This window comes from Berghia stephanieae, chromosome 6, assembly GCF_034508935.2.
Source record: "Berghia stephanieae isolate SIO BIC M18660-M18661 chromosome 6, UCSD_Bste_1.3, whole genome shotgun sequence".
In the NCBI taxonomy this organism is placed as follows: domain Eukaryota; kingdom Metazoa; phylum Mollusca; class Gastropoda; order Nudibranchia; family Aeolidiidae; genus Berghia; species Berghia stephanieae.
The window spans coordinates 18,661,354-18,683,689 of record NC_088365.1 but is presented as its reverse complement, the minus strand read 5'-3'; the positions used below and the strand labels follow the sequence as shown (position 1 = coordinate 18,683,689).

The 22,336-nt window shown below is 34.0% G+C and overlaps 2 protein-coding genes across 2 annotated transcripts in view; one reads left to right on the top strand and one right to left on the bottom strand.

Moving 5' to 3' along the window:
* The window catches only part of LOC144974606 (protein tyrosine phosphatase domain-containing protein 1-like), a 25,446-nt gene extending 7,725 nt beyond the window's left edge, over positions 1 to 17,721 (bottom strand). Inside the window, exons 1-10 of the mRNA XM_078917631.1 lie at positions 17,590 to 17,721; positions 15,495 to 15,579; positions 9,057 to 9,225; positions 8,127 to 8,207; positions 7,499 to 7,614; positions 5,462 to 5,483; positions 4,232 to 4,338; positions 3,424 to 3,511; positions 2,074 to 2,163; positions 558 to 657 (exon numbers count right to left, since the gene is read on the bottom strand). Coding sequence (XP_078773757.1) covers positions 558 to 657; positions 2,074 to 2,163; positions 3,424 to 3,511; positions 4,232 to 4,338; positions 5,462 to 5,483; positions 7,499 to 7,614; positions 8,127 to 8,207; positions 9,057 to 9,225; positions 15,495 to 15,576 — 855 coding nt within the window. The 5' untranslated portion in view covers positions 15,577 to 15,579; positions 17,590 to 17,721. The remainder of the gene's footprint in view (positions 1 to 557; positions 658 to 2,073; positions 2,164 to 3,423; positions 3,512 to 4,231; positions 4,339 to 5,461; positions 5,484 to 7,498; positions 7,615 to 8,126; positions 8,208 to 9,056; positions 9,226 to 15,494; positions 15,580 to 17,589) is intronic.
* On the top strand, positions 16,138 to 16,566 carry LOC144975788 (uncharacterized). The gene has a single exon (XM_078919976.1). The coding sequence runs from the start codon at positions 16,138 to 16,140 to the stop codon at positions 16,564 to 16,566; it is 429 nt and encodes a 142-aa protein (XP_078776102.1).
* Positions 17,722 to 22,336: the final 4,615 nt, after the last annotated feature.

Genomic DNA, 22,336 nt, shown 5'->3' with positions numbered 1-22,336 from the left:
TACACGCTTCCTATGACAAATTGCAATCAGGATTTTTCTCAAATTTGTTACTTCAATAGTAAGGTCACGTAAAACGCCTTTAGAAATATAATGTATTTCATCAACATTATCAATGTTTCCTTATTTCCTGTTTGTTGTCTCTTCAAGCTTCTTGTGGCTCTTGAACTATTTATTTCAATACACAGAAGAGTAGCATAATTGACTCATTAGTACAGATGTGAGAAAAGCAAGAGATGTTAAGCGTAATCAGAGACAAATGGGTAACAAAACTCTGGCTGTAGCATCATGCCCTTGGGTAAGGGACATCACATGCATTACCTCAGTCAACTCATGTGCAAACAGGAACCTGGCTATTGGAAAGGACAGAAATTGTAAGAGAGCTAATGCAATAAGACCGCCTTACAGGCACAGACGACTGTATGAAATGGAAATTTGGTTCCATATGGCCTGCTGACTGAGTAAATTAAGCATTATGAAGTGCATTGAGCAGAATGAACATTTATAAATGAACTATATAAATGTTTAAATTCATTGTAAAGTTAATCTGATAAAATCACCTTTGGAATGTGATTGAGTTTTCTCCCTTCATAGCCATGTAATAGCTTCCTCTGTCGGCTCAGGAAATGACTGAAGGAAAAACTAGCGGTATCTGGAAGTCTGGGTTTGGAGGGGAAAATAAGTAAAGAAATTGTAAATATCATTTGTCAATGACCAAAACTTATTACTCACTTACTTGCTTATTTAATAATAATAATAATATAATAATAATAATAATAATAATAAATAATAATAATAAATAATAATAATAATAATAATAATAATAATAACCATAATAATAATAATAATAATATAATAATAATAATAATATATACTTAAATCATCAAAAAAAATGGAAATTCGTTTACAGACGTGGCATGCATAAAAATGTATAAACACAAAGTTGAGAATCTATGGCGGCAATGTATACATTTATTTATACATTTATTTATTTAGGCCATTAGCTGTATTGTGGAGCACAGGTAATCGACGAATCCTCTCCATCTTGCATGTTGTTATGTTACTTTTTCAGCTTTTTTTTCCTCCAACTCATCCCATGCTTTAAAGTCCTTCTCCACCCCTCTCTTAAACTCATCCAACGATGCTTTCATTTCCTTGACTCGTGCGAATTTCATGTCAATGCCTGACTGGTTATGTTGTTTTTGTTTCATCTTAACATATGGCCAATCATGACTTCTGTTATTGTTTACTGTAGTGCCATAAACGTATGCCTTCAGTTGTCTATAATTAATTAATTTCTTAATTAACATTACTTAATTGAAGATATTTACATAAAGATGATGTAGAAAAATATAAGAGGGTAGATTAGAAGAGATTATCAGGTTCCCACGTTAGGCAGTCAGCAGCCTTATATATATATATATATACGGGGCAGCGTGACTCAGTGGTACGGTCTTTGCTTCGTACCCGAAAGACAACGAGTTCCATCACCCCCCGCAGCGCTTGTGGCCTTGAGCAAGTCACCTCGCCCTAGCTCAATTTGCAGCGTTGCACTGCGGCTGATGCCTGGGTTATTCCAGTCTCCCCTTGGAATAGACCCTAGAGACAAATTTCCCCTATGGGATGAATAAAGGGAATTTTATTTATTTATTTTATTATATATATATATATATATATAATATATATATATATATATATATATATATATATATATATATATATATATATATATAATATATATATATATATATATATATCTTAAGGAAGGTAGCGAATGCTTGAAACAATATTGTAAGAGTTAAACAAAATTACACTTGAATTATTTTATTTATTTATGTATAAAGTCTTTTGTAAAGCATTATAACAACTTGAAAGATGTTATCCGCTAAGTCACACAAAATAAATAACTCTATACACTATCCTCAGCTGGACTCAAACCCGGGACCTAAAGGTTACATGCCAGATGTCATACCACGAGACCACAAAGTCACAAATAAAACTACAAGTAGAATTATACAACTCGTCAATGTACTACTCACACCTAACATGAATCTAATTTACAATGCCTGACTTTACCTGTTTGGGAAAATAATATAATAAAGCCTAAGGTATTCCTGGAACTCATGACATGAGTTCATCTGTTGTTTTGTTTGAATGGCCTTTGGTCTGAAGACAAAAATAAAAGTAAAAATATTTTATTATTTAATTGGGATGGCATTTACACACACAAAAAAAAAATAATAATAAAAAAAACAAACAAACATTTAATTCATTCTCACTTGCCCCTTGCAAAGATATTTTCATTAATCTATACTAATAGAGCTAAGATCACGTGACTGCCCAGGGAAACATGTTACAATTTTGAAATAGTATAGGTTCTATAAAAGATGCCTGTATGTATAATTTGCAGTGTTAAAATGTCAATTTAGATTTAAGAATATTTTCGTTGACAAAATATTATTGTAAAAGAAAAGGCGAGTGGCACATTCATAACTTTGATGACAACAAAGCTACCCAAAAGTCTAACCAGAATAAAAAAGAGATGCGATTAAGATCGGCATTTTAATTGGGCACTATTGGTAATTGAGCATCCACTGCTCGGCCATTCTATAATAGGGACATTTCTTGATCATATAAGAGATATCGTTTTACTTATTCATGTCATGCTACTGATAAATTCATTGTTCCATTAATCATTTTACAATATTTGCAGACAATAATAATGAAAATGAATATGTCACAAAGAGGTTAAGAACCATATCATCTAATAACCATAAACTACACATGGAAAAAAAATCTGTCATACCAGTAGTAAACGAGCTGACATTAGCATGTCTATTGCACGTAGATGTAAATCTCTTACATTTGTGGGATTCGTACAATGCAGTATGGTGAAGTTTGGAGATAATGTCTGCCAATATTTATTCCTTAATATCACTCATGATGATATATTCCATAAAAAAACTGGTGTAATTATGATGATTATGATATTTCTCTGTTTATATGCTTGTCATTACTTTTTTTTCTCTTTTGGATAGAAACCAGATATCAATGCAGCAATGTTCTAAGGAACACATAATAGTATCAGGATAGGGATTATATATGTACACGCATTTATTTTGTGAAAATTGTGGATTACAATTCCAGTTTACATACAGCAATCATTCTCAGACACAGACTCCACATTTATATTCCACAAAATCTATGTACATCACTTACTCAGCAACATGGAGATGTTTTCTCTCATACAACTTTCATAAGTCGAAAAGAGATGATGACTTGAATGGATGATGATCTCATTTCATAATTTTTAAATATCAATATTGTCTACAAAAAAAAAATCATTATACAAATGTATTATAAAATTATATAACTTGCATGAAAGACAAATCGTTTGTATTTGATTAACTATAATAAATTTCTCACCTTCTGGATCGCACATACTGTATACATTTCCCAGCTTTCACTCTGTTATTGTAGATAAGATAACATGCAATCAACAAACCTGTTCTCCCTGTAGAAATAAATACAAATACATATTTGAAGCACATGCATGTAGAAGGAGATAAGGCTGACGTACTATGTTGCAGCATACACTATTTTACACCCATACAGCAAGGCTGAAATCATTGCATCAAACACTTCATTTTTCGATTATTGTTTTATCACCTTTTCTTGCACGCAACTGCTGGTTTTTTAAAATGTTTGTAAACATGTTGGTTTTATGAAAATACCCCAATATTATAGCTATCGTGTTACTCAGATACCATAATATAGATACGAAACTAAAGATTTTACTATGCCTGAAGTCTCGTTTCAATGACGATTGGTTGAGGAGGATCAAATAAGATTGAAAATGGACGGCATAGTTCCAGCTATTCCAAAGATATTTTTTGGGAGGGGATGTTTTACCTATTGTAATCATGTACCAAAGCACAACCTTACAAAACTTCTTAATTCTTAAATATGACAATATGACTAAGGATATATAGTAATGCATCAAATCAGACTATATTCTAATGAGAAAATTAAATAGACAATCAATTGATATTAACTTGTTAATATAATGAATACTTCAGTTTAATTTTTTAAAAATTATATATTCTAAGTCAAACAATGTCTGATTCAAATTGTTTTTCTTTTAAATTCTAGATCTCTGAGTGTGAAAATCAGTGAGTTAAAACCAACTTCTTCCTTCAGTGAAATCAATAACTAAGACCAGGTGATCACAAACCTAAGCCAGCATGACAATGGACAGCAATTTTCCCCTCAGATAAGGCAAACTGGACAACTTTGACCATATCTAGTATCCTAGGCATTGATGCAATTCCGTAGTCTTTCCTGCACAAGAAGATAAATTAGTATCAAGTAGTTCTGATTGTATTATTTGGAGAAAAAAAAACCGAACTCCATAAAAACATACTTCCTTCTCACTATTATATCCCAATAGTTTAAAAAACCTGAGCTGTCTTATAGAGCAATACCCATTATGATGTTTATCAAGCGCTGTTAAGTGTTAAGATGGAACGTATGTAGAGTGCTTTACAATTTATTTTTGACAGAGACAATGCTGTTACTATGTACTCATTTAACACACAAGCACTGTGAGAAAAAGTGAGTAAAGAACCTTTTCCAAGGACTCAACTTTGCGCCAATAAGAGCAGGACTCGAATCAGGCGCCTACCGGTTCGAAGGCCAGTGTCATACCACAAGACCACAAAACCAAATTCATGTGAGGATACATATTATTTTGTTGAATACTCTTGTCGTCTATTTTGTAATGGTTAAAATGGTAAAGTCTGCATCTTAGAGTAGATAGATAATGGAGAAAAATTATCCATTAAAAGAAGTTCACTCTCAATAATGTCTATTAATATCACTGATTAAAATGTGAACAATGTGCGGGTAGTATGTTAGTAGTCTTCAATATCAGCAGCCTAAGGTCTAATTATTTGGTAGAAGCTGGAATTTTACTTAAAACCCTTTGAATCTTTTAGATTCTATTCCTAATAATCTTGTCAACGATATACAGTCATGTCTCTCCAATCCAAATACATCCGTTCCCAGCATTTTGTACGTATTACAGAGACATCTGGATGGACGAATCAGTCCCTAAAATGTACAAAAAAAAAAAGAAGAAATAAATCCATCCCCAGGATTGTGGTGTTCCAGATTCGAGACTGACTTTAAAAAATGAAGATGCTCCTCTTTATGATACCCCGTTGTTAAATTCATTGAACTATAAACTTTGATAATGTGTAAGACTTTATAGTTAAGTTTGAAAAAAATATTTGAGCAAATAATCAGAGATCCATGATGCACTGGAAATTGGATACAGGATGAGTCAAATTTAAACAAATATTTGTTGAAGATAACTAAAATTACTGCTGAGCTTGTTTTGTTCTTTGATGAGAGTTTTGGAAAATATTGTTTGAGATAACAAAGTAGTAAAGTTAATACTTACACAGCAAAATTGTAGTAGAAAACTGCAGAGATAGAAATTGATCAATAATAATCATTTTGCAACCAATAAAATGTGTAAATCAGACAAAATATATTATATGGGAATGAAATGCAGTCATGCCCTAAAACATTGAACTTTTTCAATATAGTGCAACATCCACTAACTGTGCTCAAAGCGCTTAACAAGGGGTCCCTAGCAAACAGCAACACTGACTTGTGGGAAGAGACATTCTTCCTGTAAGACAATACTTCAACTTTTTTTCTGACAGAGATAGATAGTGCTTTTACTGGCTAAGTACTCAAGTATTGAGAAAATGTGCAGAAAAAGCCTTTTCCAAGGACTCAATTTTGCGCTACCACAATCAAATAAGGGACTTACAGATCCAAAGACAAGCGTCATACCATTAGACCTCAGCCTCAAATGAACCTTTAGATCCGTTATCTAATTTCAGAAATTAACAATCATCCATATACTCATCACAGAATATACATATCCTATTTCATCTTTCTCCTTTCTTTCTCTCCATCCTCTTCCTGCTCCTTTTACTCATCTCCTTCCTCCACATCTTCTTTCTTCTTGTATTCGTCTTCCATCTATATCTCCTCCTCCTCCTCCTTTTTCTTTTTCTTCTTCTTCTTCTTCTTCTTCTTCTTCTTCTTCTTCTCCTTCTCCTTCTTCTTCTCCTTCTCCTTCTCCTTCTCCTTCTTCTTCTTCTCCTCCTCCTCCTCCTCCTCCTCCTCCTCCTCCTCCTCCTCCTCCTCCTCCTCCTCCTCCTCCTCCTCCTCCTCCTCCTCCTCCTCCTCCTCCTCCTTCTTCTTCTTCTTCTTCTTCTTCTTCTTCTTCTTCTTCTTCTTCTTCTTCTTCTTCTTCTTCTTCTTCTTCTTCTTCTTCTTCTTCTTCTTCTTCTTCTTGCTTTCGTCACTTCCATGGAAGACTTACTCTTACTGCTAGATTCTAACACACTACCCAACCATGATTGTCCATTGTTTTAATTTTGAAAAAAATTTGCACAAAAAAAAAATAAAAAAATAAAAAATGAGATATACAGATTTAAAAAAGCCAAGAAAAAAAATAACAATAATAATTTTCAAAAACCCAATCGACGATTTATAGTTAATTTGAAATCATGTCAACCAGAAATGATCCAATCCAAGTAACCTCTTGTCATACACTTTATACAGATGTGTTGATTTTTTTTCTCAAGCAAGCCAGCCCTATTATGTCATGTGTTGCTTACTAGTCTCTTACAAGATGCAATCATACAAATTTTGGTATTTAAATAACTAAAGTTCAGCATCAGATATGAAGTAAGTTCCAAAACCTCCAGTTACGTATTAGAAAATAATTTTTAAAATATGACAATGGATTGCTTGGTAGCCAAAGTATGGTGAGAGAATGTGAGTAAAGAGCCTTTTCCAAGGACTCAACTATGAGCAACTCAGAGTGGGAATAGAACCCTTGAACCCAGGATTTTCCTATCAGAAGGCGAGTGTCATATCACTAGACCACTGGGTAGCTGTGTCTGCTAGATTTGGCGGAAAGTACTTTGAGATATACCAATGTCCTATCCAAATGATAATAAGCAAGTGCTATTGTCCATTTCACGCTATAGAAACTGGGATATACTCCGGCTCCATGGGACCAATGGCGCTGAAGGACTACAAGACACAAGAAATGTACTCTCGTATACTAAAAATAAATCCTCCAAAAACCATAAATTTCTCAATTCTTATGTATTTTTTGGAGGGTGTTTTTTCAAACTCAATTCTCCTGATGAAATTCATTGCAACATAACACCAGGCTTTGTTCCATCCAGACGCAGCAGTTGATTATTAGATAATAGCAGAAAGATTTAAATACAAAAATGCCTATTCTAAACCACATAAAATATTTTGAAGAGAATGTTAAAGTTTTTAAATCAATCAGAAATGGGTTTATACATACTACAATGTTGTCTTTTTTCTTTTCTGATATCAGTATCGGTTTATTCTATACCCTAAAGAAAGAAGAAGAATTTGAAATGATTTATCAGCTTACATCCATTCTCCATGAGCAACTGTGGGTTGTAGGAAAACCCGCTTTCGTCGTTTCCAAACCCACAGAAGGCATGTTCCCCTGGTTCTTGGAGGTTGATGACAGTCTTAATTCCTAATCTGCATGAAAGAAATAGCGTTCAGCATAAGCTTATAATCTCAACATTTAATTTGATCATATCCACCTTTTAACACACCTTGTCCTTTCAAATTCATGGGTATTTTTAAAAATCCATTTTCATTTGATAAACTTGATCCATATAATTATATATTATGAAATTGACAGATTATTATATGGTGACATATTTATTCAATATCACCATTTTTAACTCACTCAACCCTAACACCGACTATATCTGTAGTTTATCCGGTTTACTTTTACCCCATGCCTATTTATTACAATTTTCTGAGACAAATTATAGGCGTAGAATCAAAGCTAATGTTTTTAGTTTTTACATGTTAATGATAGTTGAATAAAACTATCTTTGTACATGCTCGTTTTTAATACATTTTTTCCAATTTTGAAAAGTAGCAAAAATCTCTAGGATTGAGTGAGTTAAAGAAGCTTTAATCTAATAAAGTCTCAGCAACGTATAAATGCTGGCTGTCTGTAATGCATTTCTACATCTTACTTCTTGAACTGGGATAAAATGTTGTATTTGCTGATGGTGTGGTTGGACATCCTCGCCATGGCCAGTATGTTGTGTGTCACCCTGAAGGAGAAAAACAAAAATGGAAATTGAAAAACAGTAAAAGATCTAATCGCAATCAAGATTCAAAAGAAATATTCATGACTTAAAAAGGAAGAAAGATAAAATAGGACCTCAAAACCTTAAATTGTCATAGGAACCGGAACCACCCCCCCCCTCCCCTTCTTAAAAATGTTTATAATTGCGATCAATTCTGTATTCAGTAGAATTCCACGGGATATTTGAAAGAGAAAAAAAAATAGTCATCTTTAGGTAGTCTATATATATGAGTGTTGGTGGGTACTTGTAGGTACCAGAGTGCTCGATAATTTATGTTAGAGCATATAAAAATAAATAAATTCACTCACGTATTTTTAAGCCGAAACGAACGTTTCCATGTCCTTCATTTCATCAGTCGGCCCATATATATATATATATATATATATATATATATATATATATATATATATATATATATATATATATATATATATATATATATATATATATATATATATATATATAAAAAACCTTAACCATATTGATGTTTCAGTTTCTTGAACTCTCCTACTTTGACATTTTTAGGGGACTTATAGTTTTTGCTTTGAGATAGAAGCACAAACAAAAACAATGTTTGTTTTGAAGTAATGAAAAAGGAATTGAAATACCAAAAAAAATAAAAAATAAAGAATAAAAAAGAACATGTACACAAAATTCCGGAATTTCTTTTCACCTCGAGACAGCAAGGAGCAGGTTTTATCCTTGGGTTTAAAATGTTTTTATCTCAAATATATTCCCCCTCTGTCTAACCCTTATCCCGTTCATATATTGGACTTTTAACTCTACCAGTATTACACATATGTCAAAACTCACCATTCTGAGTATAATCCCTCTATAACCATTTGTTCAGGTTTCCAGAAATCCGAGATCCCACAGTATTTACACGTCTTTCCTCCACAAAACATACGACACTTGCTCTCACCAGGGAACATCCGTCTTGCTTGTTCAGTCAGCATGCTGTACCCGGAAACTGGCTTTTTATCTGGATAAAATAATGTTTTGGGGAACAGTTTAATAACTTGATTTCCAAAAAATAAACATTAAAAAATTTCTACAATACAGAACTAGTTAACTTAAAAGATGATCTTTAAACAAATGACTATATAAGGCACCCTGGTAGGCTTATGTCTCAGGTTAAAAAAAAAAAATCCAACAAAATTTTGTATATATATGTTACCTATTATGAAAAGTACCTACCTATAATTCTAAGACTTTTGATACCACAATCAATGTGGTAGGACAACTAATTTAAAAATCATGAAAGTTTGAACTTTGGACATATTTTGGTCGCATTTCAAATCGACTAAAACCCCATTTTCAAATCCTGCTGACGGCAAACAACTCAAATTTTTTGAACTTACACAACACAACACAGATAAATCACCCATTTTTTTTCCAAAAATTTATTAAACATTCAAATAAAACCAAACATATTTAAATGATAAAACAAATATAAGCCTAGAATGAGTACTATTGAATAAAATCCAATTAATTAACAAAAATAAGCATTTTTATCAAAATGTCCCTGCTTTAAATTTGATAGTGGAAAAAATTGAGGAAAGACAAAGAATTTCAAAATTTCTCAGAAAATAAAAAAAATACAGTAACAGACATCAGAAAACAGTCAAATCTAAAAATCCCGAGTCGAGGTAAACTGATTTTTTGGGATGTTTTCTTCTTCTTGTATTCTTCTTTCTTGCTTTGTCTGGCACCTTTCATACACACTTGTTCAGATCTTTTTAGTAAAATTGAAGCTTGTTCTCAATACTTACAAATAACAAATCTTGAAATAAAAACTAACAAAGAAATTTATTTATTTGGTTAAACTCTAAATGTTGGGAAAATTCCCAACATTCAGAGTTCAACCAAATAAAATTTTTAAAAAATCTGCATGAAAGAAATAGCATTCAGCATAAGCTTATAATCTAAACATTTAATTTGATCATATCCACCTTTTAACACACCTTGTCCTTTCAAATTCATGGGTATTTTCAAAATCCATATTCATTTGATAAACCTGTTCCATATAATTTTTTTTTTTTTTCATTTTAAAAATATGAAATAAGATGTCGTTCGGGACACAACTTTCACAGTTAGAGTTCGACTGAGGGATTTCGATTTTTTGAGTGTTCGGTTAGTCAACAACATGAATTATGCCAAACAACGGATCCGACTCAAATTTTGACTCAAAACAAAAGAGAGGATAAGCTTTTATTTGATGCGACTTTCAAAGCTAAAACTCAATGAGAAGTTGTTGAGAATACCAAAGGGGAAAGTTTGGCTATCACATTACCGTAATTTCTAAAAGAAGGTGTCTGAAGTGAATCAATTTAATCTATATTTCCAACAATCAAACAAATTTAATATGTTTAGAAAGAAGAAGAATAGCACTTTCAAACTATGCTAGAAATATGTTCTTAGCTTAATTATGAAGCAAATGCCATTAGTTTTAAAAGGCCGATATTTCGAGAAAAAGAAAACTCATGGCGGAATCACGTGTCTTGGAGTAGCTAGTTTTATGCTGCTCATTTTACCAAGACCCCTTGCGATTGACCATTTTTCCAAAAGAGCAACAAGTCACTGACTATTTCAGGCTACAACATATTTATATTGCATAAATATCATTATACATCATATCCATTTCTATTACCCTCCTGTAAGTCATATAAATATTTGAAAAAAAGAAATGTTCATTGAAATGGAATCAACAAAGTTATGATCATGCCAACGATAAGTATTTATGATAAAGCGTGTACAAAAACACATTTGTAAGATAATTATATTAGGTTGAAATTAAAGCAAATCAAATTGAACTAACAGAATGGTTAGTTGACAATATAAGACTGACTGAAAAGTCTTGCTTTGGGACCATTATTTTCTGATCTCAGAAATGTTGAGAGAAAAGAAATTTTTTAAATAATGGCTGTCATGCTAAATGCATAATATATCATGTAGATGTGTGTCCCAATATTGACGAAAGAAAAATCAATATGGAGAAATCAGATTAAAGCAATGCGCAGTGACAGAATTCCTATCGTCTTAAGGTGCAAGACATTGACATTCATTGAAGAATGAAAAAAGCTAACAGTAATGCATATTTTGATATATAATGAAAGTACAGTAAGGAGATTGATAATAAGGTGGGATGGTGATGATGCATAGGAAATGTGTCCTAACAATGTAACGCAATGTTGGTGGACAATCACAACGACAAAAATTTAGCATTAGCTGGGAAATTATGACTTATTCTTATCTCAAGAAAAGCACTATGACAATACTGATCGATACGCAGACGTAGAAAACTTAGGGTCTATTATCAGAAGGCAGTTAAAATCAATTTTTTATTTGGAGATAAACGAAATCAAAATGCCTTTTATCAATAAAGTTGGGAATCTTGGGGTCATGTTTGATTCGGACCTTTCAATGAATGAACAAGTATGTCAATTAAAAAAGAAATTATTTATAGATATGAAAAAGATAAGTTCTATACGATATTTTAGAACAAAGGATGCCTGTCAAAAATTAATATCTGCCTTAGTTTTTTCAAAATTATATTATTGTAACTCTTTACTTTCTGGTACATCAAGTACAAATATTCATTCTCTCCAAGCAATTAAAAACAATGCAGAACGCTTGGTGATGAAAATGAAGTGCTAAGATGAAGCAGCACCTCTCATGGTGGATCTACACTGGCTGCACATGAGGGAACATATAAAATAATATAAGGTAGCAACATTGATTTTTAAATTTCTAGATAACAGTGCCCCTTCTTATCTGACAGAGCTCATTGAGATATATGAACCGCAAAGATGTCTTCGTTCCTCTTCCAATTCAAAAACTCTAAAGATACCTAAAACTAGACTTAAAGCCGGGGAGAAAAGCTTTGCTTGATCCGGCCCTAGAATTTGGAATAAATTGCCTTTAGAAATAAGAGAATCAACAGCCCGAGAAACATTCAAAAAGAAACTGAAAACTCATTTTTTTCGGTCATGTTTCGGAATATTTAATGAGTAATGATGTGCACTGGTGAATAAAAGTAAAAGGAAAGTGCTTAATTTTTTTTTTTCAGTGGGATGTATAAACTTATTGTTCATTAACACACCTGTGTTACAGAGATGGCGATAAAGTAGAAAAAAAAGCAATATCTTACAGTAGACATCAAAAGCTTTCATCCTGCTTTATCTATATATCATTATATATGCATTTTACAATATTTTTATGTTATAGATGCACTTTTACTTTCAATTTTAGCTAATATTCTATATTGATTTATAAATTTATGTAAATATACATTTCAGTATGGTTTCCTCAAACTCCTCAGGACATGCAAAAAAGTTTGTGGAAACCATAGTTCGAGGAAACTGTGCCTTACCAAAACGACTTGATGGAGAGGGATGGAGGGAGGAGGGGGGGGGGGGGGGGGGGGGAGTGTGGCCCGTTTTTGCTTCGTACCCAAAAGATACCTAGTTTGAATATTCACCACGCTACTTGGCCCTAAGCAAGCCACCACTCCATAGCTCAATTTGTGATGCTGAGCTGCGACTGACACCTGGGTTATTCCAGTCTTCCCTTGGAATTGATTCTAAGACAAATCTCCACTTTAGGATGAATACAGGGAACGTTATTATTTATGTATTTATTTTATTGATATATTGAGACAGATAACTTTATACATGACAGGTTACAGGGGGTTGGCTTGTGTGTGTTTGTGAGGGGGGGGGGGGGGGAGGGTGCTGAATCACAAAACCAATTTACAGTCATAACCAACCATTAGCAAATCATGGCGCATGGCATTGAAATTAGAATGAAGGGCGGGGTGATAAGAATAGGCAGAGAGTTGTTGGTTATGCATAACGGCGATAGATTGTGTGTGTGGATGTGTGTGTCTGCATGTGTATCATATTGCACTGTTGATTGAAACACATATACGAAACTGTCAATGTCACAGTAAATCATCAGTGGTCAAAATCACTGATCGAGTTAAAAAACCCTTTAATTAATCAATTCTTTTTTTACATTGGCTGGGTGAAATTAGTTCAAGGAAACCATGTTCCAGGTAAAAATTAGTACGAGGAAGGAATGGAATGATAACAAAGAATGATAAGGAAAAAATTCAGGACATTCGAATGAGTTCGAGGAAACTGTGTTCAGGGTATCCGTGTTTGAGGAAACTCTGCTGAAGTGTATTTCATAATGCCAATTTATTCATTCTTGTAATTTACATTTGAAACCCAAATTCCATATGGATGAATAAAGTTTATTTATTTATTTATCAATTTAATAATTTATTTATTTACTTATTTACAAAACAATCTAAACTACAGAGAACATTTACTTTTCCCAACATACACACACACACACACACATTCACAAAGATGCACATGCACACACACACACACACATGCACTAACACACGCATAAATAATATCTTCATCTCTCTGGCAACCATTACAGAGCATGCCTCACCTTTTACAGTGATGTGATTATATAATAGCAAGATTTAACCCATTAAATTATTATGTAAATCCCTAATCTAAGTTAACGACATCAAGGTGAACAGAAATACAACTTTCTTAGAATGACACAGTATAAGGATGATTGATAGAACATAACAAGCTGTACCAAATTTGTCACCATCACCACGATGTTCATCCATGTCCAAAGCCATGCAAGAAAACTTATCCCAAAACCCTCCTGTCATCATTTTGTCGCATGCCATTTAAAAAAAAAAAGAATGTAAAATATTTCACATTGAGTTGAAAAATAAAATTATTACAAATGATGCTCGTCTCCCTTCAGAACTTTTCAAAATATTTTTTTCAAAAAGACAGCGTTAATACAAATTATACTTAATTTCATAAGGACAAAATCACGCAATGATAACAAAAAGTGCATGCACTGCAATATACCGACATTATGAAAAAAGATTTATATTTCTCATTAAGAAAATACTCTTTTATTTCCTTATCAAATCATTTGTGCTAAAACTAGTTCAAAATGGAATGATTTAAAACATTGAAAATTAAGAAAAAGTGTATTATTGTTATTTGCAGCTCTACGGTATATTCTAAAGTCTAAGAAAATGAATTTTTGACAATTTGAGAGGATCACCTTATTCATTAATTTTGGAAACAAATAATAACTGGCGATAATGGAAATTTATTGGTTTATTTTTTTTTAAAAACCTTCTAGTAGAAGTGTTCCCTTAATTTCAGCACATTGTAAAATTTCAGGCTTTTACACTTTATAGTTTCTGGGTTTTTTATTATTAAATATCAAGGATCATTGGTCTTGATACAGTCACATCTTCCTAATCAGGAATTTTGTAAACTGTAAACCTATAAACTTTGTAACTAGGATGAGGCCCAAATATGCAAACAGCAAGAGAGGACATTTGACCTGGTACCACACCTCTCCGGAGTATGGGCCCCTGACAGAGCTGAGGAGAACAACTTCGTTCTTCCACCAACTATACATTCAAACATGAAGACAATATGAGAGGGGATGAAGAAGTAATATGGGGATGTTGATCTCCATTGTACTTTACTCTATAATCCGGAAAATCTTAATTCTGGATCCAAACAACTAAAGTGAGAGCAGGTCTGAATAAAATATGGAGTGTATGACTTTAATCTTATTCTCAAACTGAAAACTACCAACCTCAATTCATCTATCACAACACGAAGCCTTAAGGGCCAACTACAGACAAACAAGAAGAATATGATGGGTCGGGCCAAAATATCAAAACAAAAGAGTAAAAGAAAAATGGTGAAAAAAAAATGGTCTTAAGAGTTTAATTCACAGAATTCATCATAATCATGTCAATCTCAATACACTTGTAGGGAATGTAGCACTGGGATGTTTGATAAAGGTCAGGGTGATGGAAACCAATAGCCCCCCCCCCCCTCCCCTTCCCTCAACACACATGAGCATAAGGTAATTATAACTATAAATACTGGATTGCTGCATTATAAAATGATTACCACCAAGCAAAGGTCCCTGACCCACAGAATGCAATGAGTGGTGGAAAAGTCTTGATAGATTGCACTAGATAATTTGTGGTTGCTGTACTGTAACACTAGAATTTTACTAAGAACACTGAGTGTTTAATAGGGATGATAAAGTATTCTTTTTATCATCATCATCATCATCATCATTATGATCATTGTCGTGGTTGTTGTTGGGCTTTAAAGAGTTATATAAGATCTGGAAATCATCACGGAATAAGATTTGAAAGGAATTGTGGTTTACCTCTATTTTCCTCCTTGATTCCTGATCCCCATTGAAGGCTTTCCTGACCTGGAGGCGTGTGTTCATCTGGATCTGGGTTCATTGTCTGAATAGATTGAAGGAATAAATTGATAAGTTTAATATACATGGACAAATACAGTGCTCTCCATTTATAAGCACTCCAGTTCTTAGCGTGATCAAAGTATAAGCACACATTTAACTAAACGGAGTGCTATTTACATCCAAAATAAAAAACAAACTGGTGTGTAGAGGTAGGTGTAATACGACATGTACTTATTTGCAAATTCTTATGGGCTCATTGTGGCAATTCGTCGATGACACAAAGATTTTTGCCAAGGAAAAAATACAGACCATGCAAACTATACAATGATATCCAAGGGTGTACAGATTTCTTTGGAAACAATAAAATTGGAAAAGGATCTTGGTGTTAATATAGACGAAGACCTCAACTTCAAGCAACACATCTACATTTAAGTTGAAAAAGCAAATAAGCTGCTGGCACTCCTCAGAAGGGGATTTACCACTCTGGACAGCTCTTCACTAAGCACCTTATGCAAATCAATCATCCAACCCCATCTTGAATGTGGCCTGGCACCCTAGACTCAAAGAAACAGAAGAACTGCTAGAAACAGTACAGCGTAGAATGTCTAGACTCATCCCTGAGCTACAAAAGCTGGACTATATTGAACGCCTGAAGAAACTCAACCTGCCCTCCCTTTACTATCGGAGAGCAAGAGGGGACATGATTGAGTGCTACAAGTACTTGACAGGAATTTATAGAGTGTCAAGTGAATTGCTTTACCGGACTGAAACAACAATAACAATGACAAGAGGGCATAGCCTGAAGCCATCTGTAAAGACCTCTGTGAGACAAAACTTCTTCAGTGTGAGGAGAGTAGTAAATTCATGGAACTCGCTACCAAAAGATGTTGTCTCAGCGCCAACCGTAAACTCCTTCAAGAATAGCTTAGACAGAGTATGGAGTCAACACAGGTACACCTTGTCATCAGACTGGTTCAAAACCCTGCCACACGCACTGCGCAACAATATCAAACCAAGTGTGAAAACGTAGTAAATGAAGAAAAAACCCCAAAAAACTACGATAGCAACGACCGGTTGAAAGGCGACTAGCCTGACTACAGCTGTACAGTAAAAGTCAAAGTAAGTAAGTAAGAATACTCTCAAACCAAAGCAAAATATCGTCCATTCCTACAATGTTAAAACAAGCCCAAAATTGTGCTAGGTTATCAGACCTACAAATGTAGGTGTGCTAGGAATATTTGGGGATGGGTAAGTGTTTAGAGAGATGAAAAATTTCTTTAAATGAAGATTATGTATTTATATGTGTAGGCATGGATGTATGTTTGTGCGAGCATGATGGAGTTGAATGTGTCTATAAGAGAGTTAGAGCAATATCTATTATGTTAGAATGTTAGGTGTCTCTCTATTAGAACGATATCTAGTCACTTCGATTTATTTTAATTTATTGACAAGTACATAAAATTGATGGAAATGAAAATAACAATAATGGTTTGAGTATGGTAACTATCAACACATAATAAATATATGAGTATATGGTCAATTGGAAGTCCGGTTAGATATTTAAAAGAAGAGGGTTAATAAAACTAAAACCCTTTATAAGGAACAAAAGTCAAAGTAACTGTGGTCTAAAGGAAAACTCTGTCCAACAACTTTTCACGATGTCCAAATAAAATCAGGACAAAATATTACATTTTCTAATTGTGTTAGACGGGCAACAATCCTCTACAGTCACGCCACGCTGATATGGGAAAAACAGAATTTCCTCTGAACTCTTCTTATTTATCTATCGGTATCAGTTCCACAATTTTAATAATAGTGAGATTGTCCAATGAAAGTATGTTTGTTACCAAATAATTTTGATCACAAATGATTTAAGCGGAAAGAATGGTTTTAAAATCGTGGAAAATATGATCCGATCCTTCCCTCGTTTCGACAGCCTTCATTGTGGGCTGTGGTTCAGTTTTGAGTGGTTGTTCGTTTTAAACTTTTATGGGGTAACATAAGCCAAGATCATATCTATATTATCAAATGCTAAATGGGTTTAAAGACGTACTATGAAATATTATATTTCTCCAGACATGTACCGATAAATCTTGATGGGGGAGAAGATGGCTTACATCATCATGTATTTATTGATTTATGAGACGGGCGTCGCCATTTTTATTGTTGCTACACAAACATCATTAGATTCATAATTGTCTAACGTCCCGTAGAGAATGGCTAACTGTATAATCTAGCTATGGCGCCGAACACATAAAATTACAACTGAAACCTCAAAACTGAAATTCTTTCAAATCATAATTCCTTCATTAAACACCCAAACTTAATTGAAAAACTTCCGATATAATCACGAAAGTAGCGTCAGCGATACTACTAAGACTTCAATTAAGTATGAGTTTTATCGGTGTTACTGCTCTCTTATTGAAAACGCTAATACTAATAAAATCTAGATCTATCTTGCAATTGTGCGATTTAAAAAAACAACAAAAAACAAAAAACAAAAAAAAAACAAACAAAAAACAACTAGATATATCTAACAACAACAAAAAAATCCCAAAAACAAACAAACATAAACAAACACACACACACACACACACACACACACCCACACACACATAAAACCCAAAGACAAAAGCAAAAAAACAAAAACAAACAAACAAAACAAAACCAAAAGAAGAAAAAAAGCAAACAAAAACTAAACAAAAAAACAAACAAAACACAAACAAACAAAAAAAAAAAACAACAAAAAAACAAACACAAAAAACAAAACAAAACCCAAAACAAACAAAAACAATACTAAAACAAAATAGCCACTTCGTATCACCAAAAATGATAGAAGCATCGTTGGTATCCCTATGAATATTGTTGCATCGTTTTATTAATTCTATCATATCAAAGTGACATCTGGTTGATGATTCATAATACACGATACAGATTCCCTGTCCATTCAGACATTGATGAAAGCAAATGATCTACATTCTGGTTTTGTCCAACCTGTTCATTGATCACACACACATACACAACACATACAACTCTCTCTCTCTCTCTCTCTCTCTCTCTCTCTCTCTCTCTCTCTCTCTCTCTCTTTCTTTCTCCCAGTTTTTTTCTTCTCCCCCCCCCCCCCTTCCTTTTCTTGCGCCTCTTCTTGCATCCACACCTGACGACCTCTCCTTACATTTACATTGTTTCTACATTTGACGAAATGTGATATTTTGTAAATTTACATATTTGTGTTTGTGTTTTTTAGTCTCCTGACGAAGGCCAAGGGCCGAAACGTTGTTTGTTTTGTGTTGTTCCCTTATATATGAGCCATATCTACTCACTTTATTTCTCTCTCCATTTTACTGGTTCATTTAGGGACCTCTAGCTTTGGTTTCACATGATTTGTTGCTGTCCCATAATTGGATATTTTCTACTAAATTTTAAACACGCTGCTTTGTTTAAGAAAGTTGTATAGCCTTGGGTCAAGCTGGACAAAATGACGTATTGATATTAGATATTTTGAAAATAATGAGCACTTTTCTTTTTGTTATGTAGGTTATTTTGAGTTTGAGCACATGCTGCTATTTGTGCGGCTATTTAGATCTTGTGGTATGACACTCGCATTCGGATCGGGAGGTTATGGTTTCGAGCCTCCCTTGGCGCATAGTTGAGTCCTTGAAAAAGGCTCTTTACTCACATTCTCTCACCGTACTCATGTGTAAAATGAGTATCTGGTTGTTAACAGCATTGTCTCTGTCGGATAAAAATTGTAATATCGCCCAACAGGCGTCATGTCTTGTTCTTCATGTTACGTGTTGCTGTTGATCAGGGGCCCCCTAAAGCGCTTTTAGCATGTTTAGTAGATATTGCGCTATATAAAAGCTCAAGTTTTAAAAAGCTCAATTTGACCAATACTGCCGTTGTTTTACAAAACACAGTATATACAATGTTAACCAAATAGCACATACTGTGTTCTTCAATAAAATGGCAGAATAACTCGGATAAATATATAGATAGTTCGAAGATGACGTCACTCAGGCCTTTGTTATTGTTTTTGCCATCCGTGTTTGTGAGTTCTTCTCACTAAACTGTATTAACCAGACTATAAAAGTTCATGGTTACACAGAGTTTGTGTGTTGGTCCGTTATACTTCCGGATGGCAATGTTGTGAACTCCTTGGCCAAGCGCATTCTATCTATATGATAAATAATATAAAACGTCCCATTGGCCTGGTGGAACAGTCAGACGACTATCCAGCAAATGGGTGACATCGTAGCCTGACACTGACCAAAAAATAACGTCAAAATACCGGTCTTTTGCCACAAAAGAAAACAAATCGTGAGTTGTATTCAATAGTTCAACCAATGAAATAACTTGTTTCCTTGAGCTCTACTAACGACAACTCACTACTCAGTGCAAAAAAAACAAAAAAAAAAACAACAAATAATGACGTCAAAATCCCTGTCTTTTTGGGTTTCAGTGCCAGGCTTTACGATGGCTACGGTGACACCCGACGTGATCTCGGGCATACAAGGCAAGTAAAATTAGATTTTAAATCCGACTTCCAGGTCCGCAGCACTAAAATAAAGATCCTTTATATTATAATATAGTATGCGCTTGGCAAAGAAGCTCATAACATTGCAATCCGGAAGTATAACGGACCGACATACAAAACTGTGTGTATCCATGAACGTTTTTAGACGGGTTAATACAGTTCAGTGAGCATTACTCATAAACGCGGATGGCAAAAAAAAAACAATAACAAAGACCTGAGGTGACGTCATCATCGAACTATCTATAAAGTGTAATATCTACTAAACGTGCTCAACGTACATTAGAAAGGGTCCCAAGCCAACAGTAACATTACATTAAAAAAAAAAGTAGCTTTTATATAGCGCAGTATCTACTGAACGTGCTCAAAGCGCTTTACAAAGGGTCCCAGACAAACAGCAACACGTAACATGTAGAACGAGTCATGACGCCTGTTAGGCGATATTACAAATTTTTTTTCTCCAAAAAGACAAAGCAGTTAACGGTCAGGTACTCATTTTACACCCAATGACTCAACTATGCGCCGAGCGAGGCTCGAACCCAGGACTTTCCGATCCGAAAGCAAGTGTCATACCACAAGACCACACATCCGCATAACATTTAACATATGGGATGAAACACGACGTCCGTTAGGCGATAACTTTTTTTCTACAGAAACAACACTGTTTACAGTCAGGTACTCATTTTACACCTGAATATAGTGAGAGAACACGAGTGGGTGTCGTCCATTCCTGTGTCATCTAGCCGACAGTCAATGCATGTTGTATTCTGCCTGCCCCTGTTTCTGATTCTTTCAAGTGGTTCCCATAGCACAAGACTGCTTGCAATATCCTGCTTGTGTCTCCAGCAGTGTCCCGCAAGTCTCAGTCTTCTCTGTTTTGTATCTTCGAAGTCGCTGGGGGGAGGTCACCAGTTGACATGTGCTCTTTCCAGCTTACGCTGAAGACCATCCGCAGCATACGAGTGTAGCAGCCATCCAGTTGCTTCTCAAGGACTTTTGTTAGAGTCCATGTTGCCGCTCCATATATAGAAGTTGTTGGCATGCCGTGACACAAGTAACAGCTCGGGCAAACTGACAGCCACAGTTGGCTCGGGTATCACAATCTGGCATAGGAGCACTGTAAAAATGGATACCTAGCAGCTAATTATCCACAATGTCTTTGACTTTGAATGCCTATACGAGACATCTTTCTTATCAGTAATTGAGCGCCATGTGCAACATGGAAATACACGAAATAAAATGATATCAGATTTATTGAAGTCCTTATAGTTTACATCAAGAGACTGGGAATTTATGGACATGTAGTACATGACCTTTATGCCTTTCAGCTACCTGTTTTGATCAAAGTTTAAATAAACCAAACCACACAAGCCACACATATAAAATAAATTGTGGGCTACACAAAAGAGAATAAAAAAAAAAAAGATATTGTCACCAGTAAAAACCAATGCCAAAAGCCATTTACATATAAAATATTTTATTACAAAATAAGACATTGGATGTAATCGAGGAAACGTTTAAATTAAAAATTTAAGATTAAAACAAAGGACTAATAGGTTGAAATCATTAGTTTGTATTGTGTATTTGATCAGAAACAATTCAACATTCCTAAAGAATCAATCATTATCTATTTTAAAAACTATGAAAGTAAAAAATTAGGAGCAGGCACTGGTGCAAGGTAAAAATCTTGAAAAGATGTGAACGATAGAGTGGCACATAAAGCATTAAGAAAAATACGAGAAAAAAATCCCTGATTTTATTTGTTGTACTTACATTTTTCCTTTTGTTTTGCGAGGCACTCTCTCTCTCTCTCTCCCAGACACACACACTCATACATTTACACACAAGGCATACATAAAAACATTTTTAAAAAACCAACTAACGTTTTATAATACATGCACCTGTCGCCTCCATCATAAACTTTGCTGTTGTAATATTCAAAATCATTTACTCGTATTCATTTTGATATGTATAATATTATAACCGGTATCCAAAGTGTGCCTTAAAGTTTTAAAAATTGAAAAAAAAAATCATTAAAAAAATACATATCTAAAATATTATAACACCATAAAAGTGTACATCATGTATACAAAATGCAGGGTAAAACAGGCCTAAATCTGAAAAAAAAATACCGAAATTGATGAATAACATTGATGACTGAGAAAGGAATATAAAATTATAAATAATATTATCTTTTTACAAATATCATAAGATATATTTAAACATTTTACAGTACAAAAATTATGCATATCGGAAGATCAAAGTA

Coding starts and splice junctions, on each gene's coding strand:
- LOC144975788 (XM_078919976.1), top strand. CDS start 16,138: ATGTCTAGACTCATCCCTGAGCTACAAAAGCTGGACTATATTGAACGC.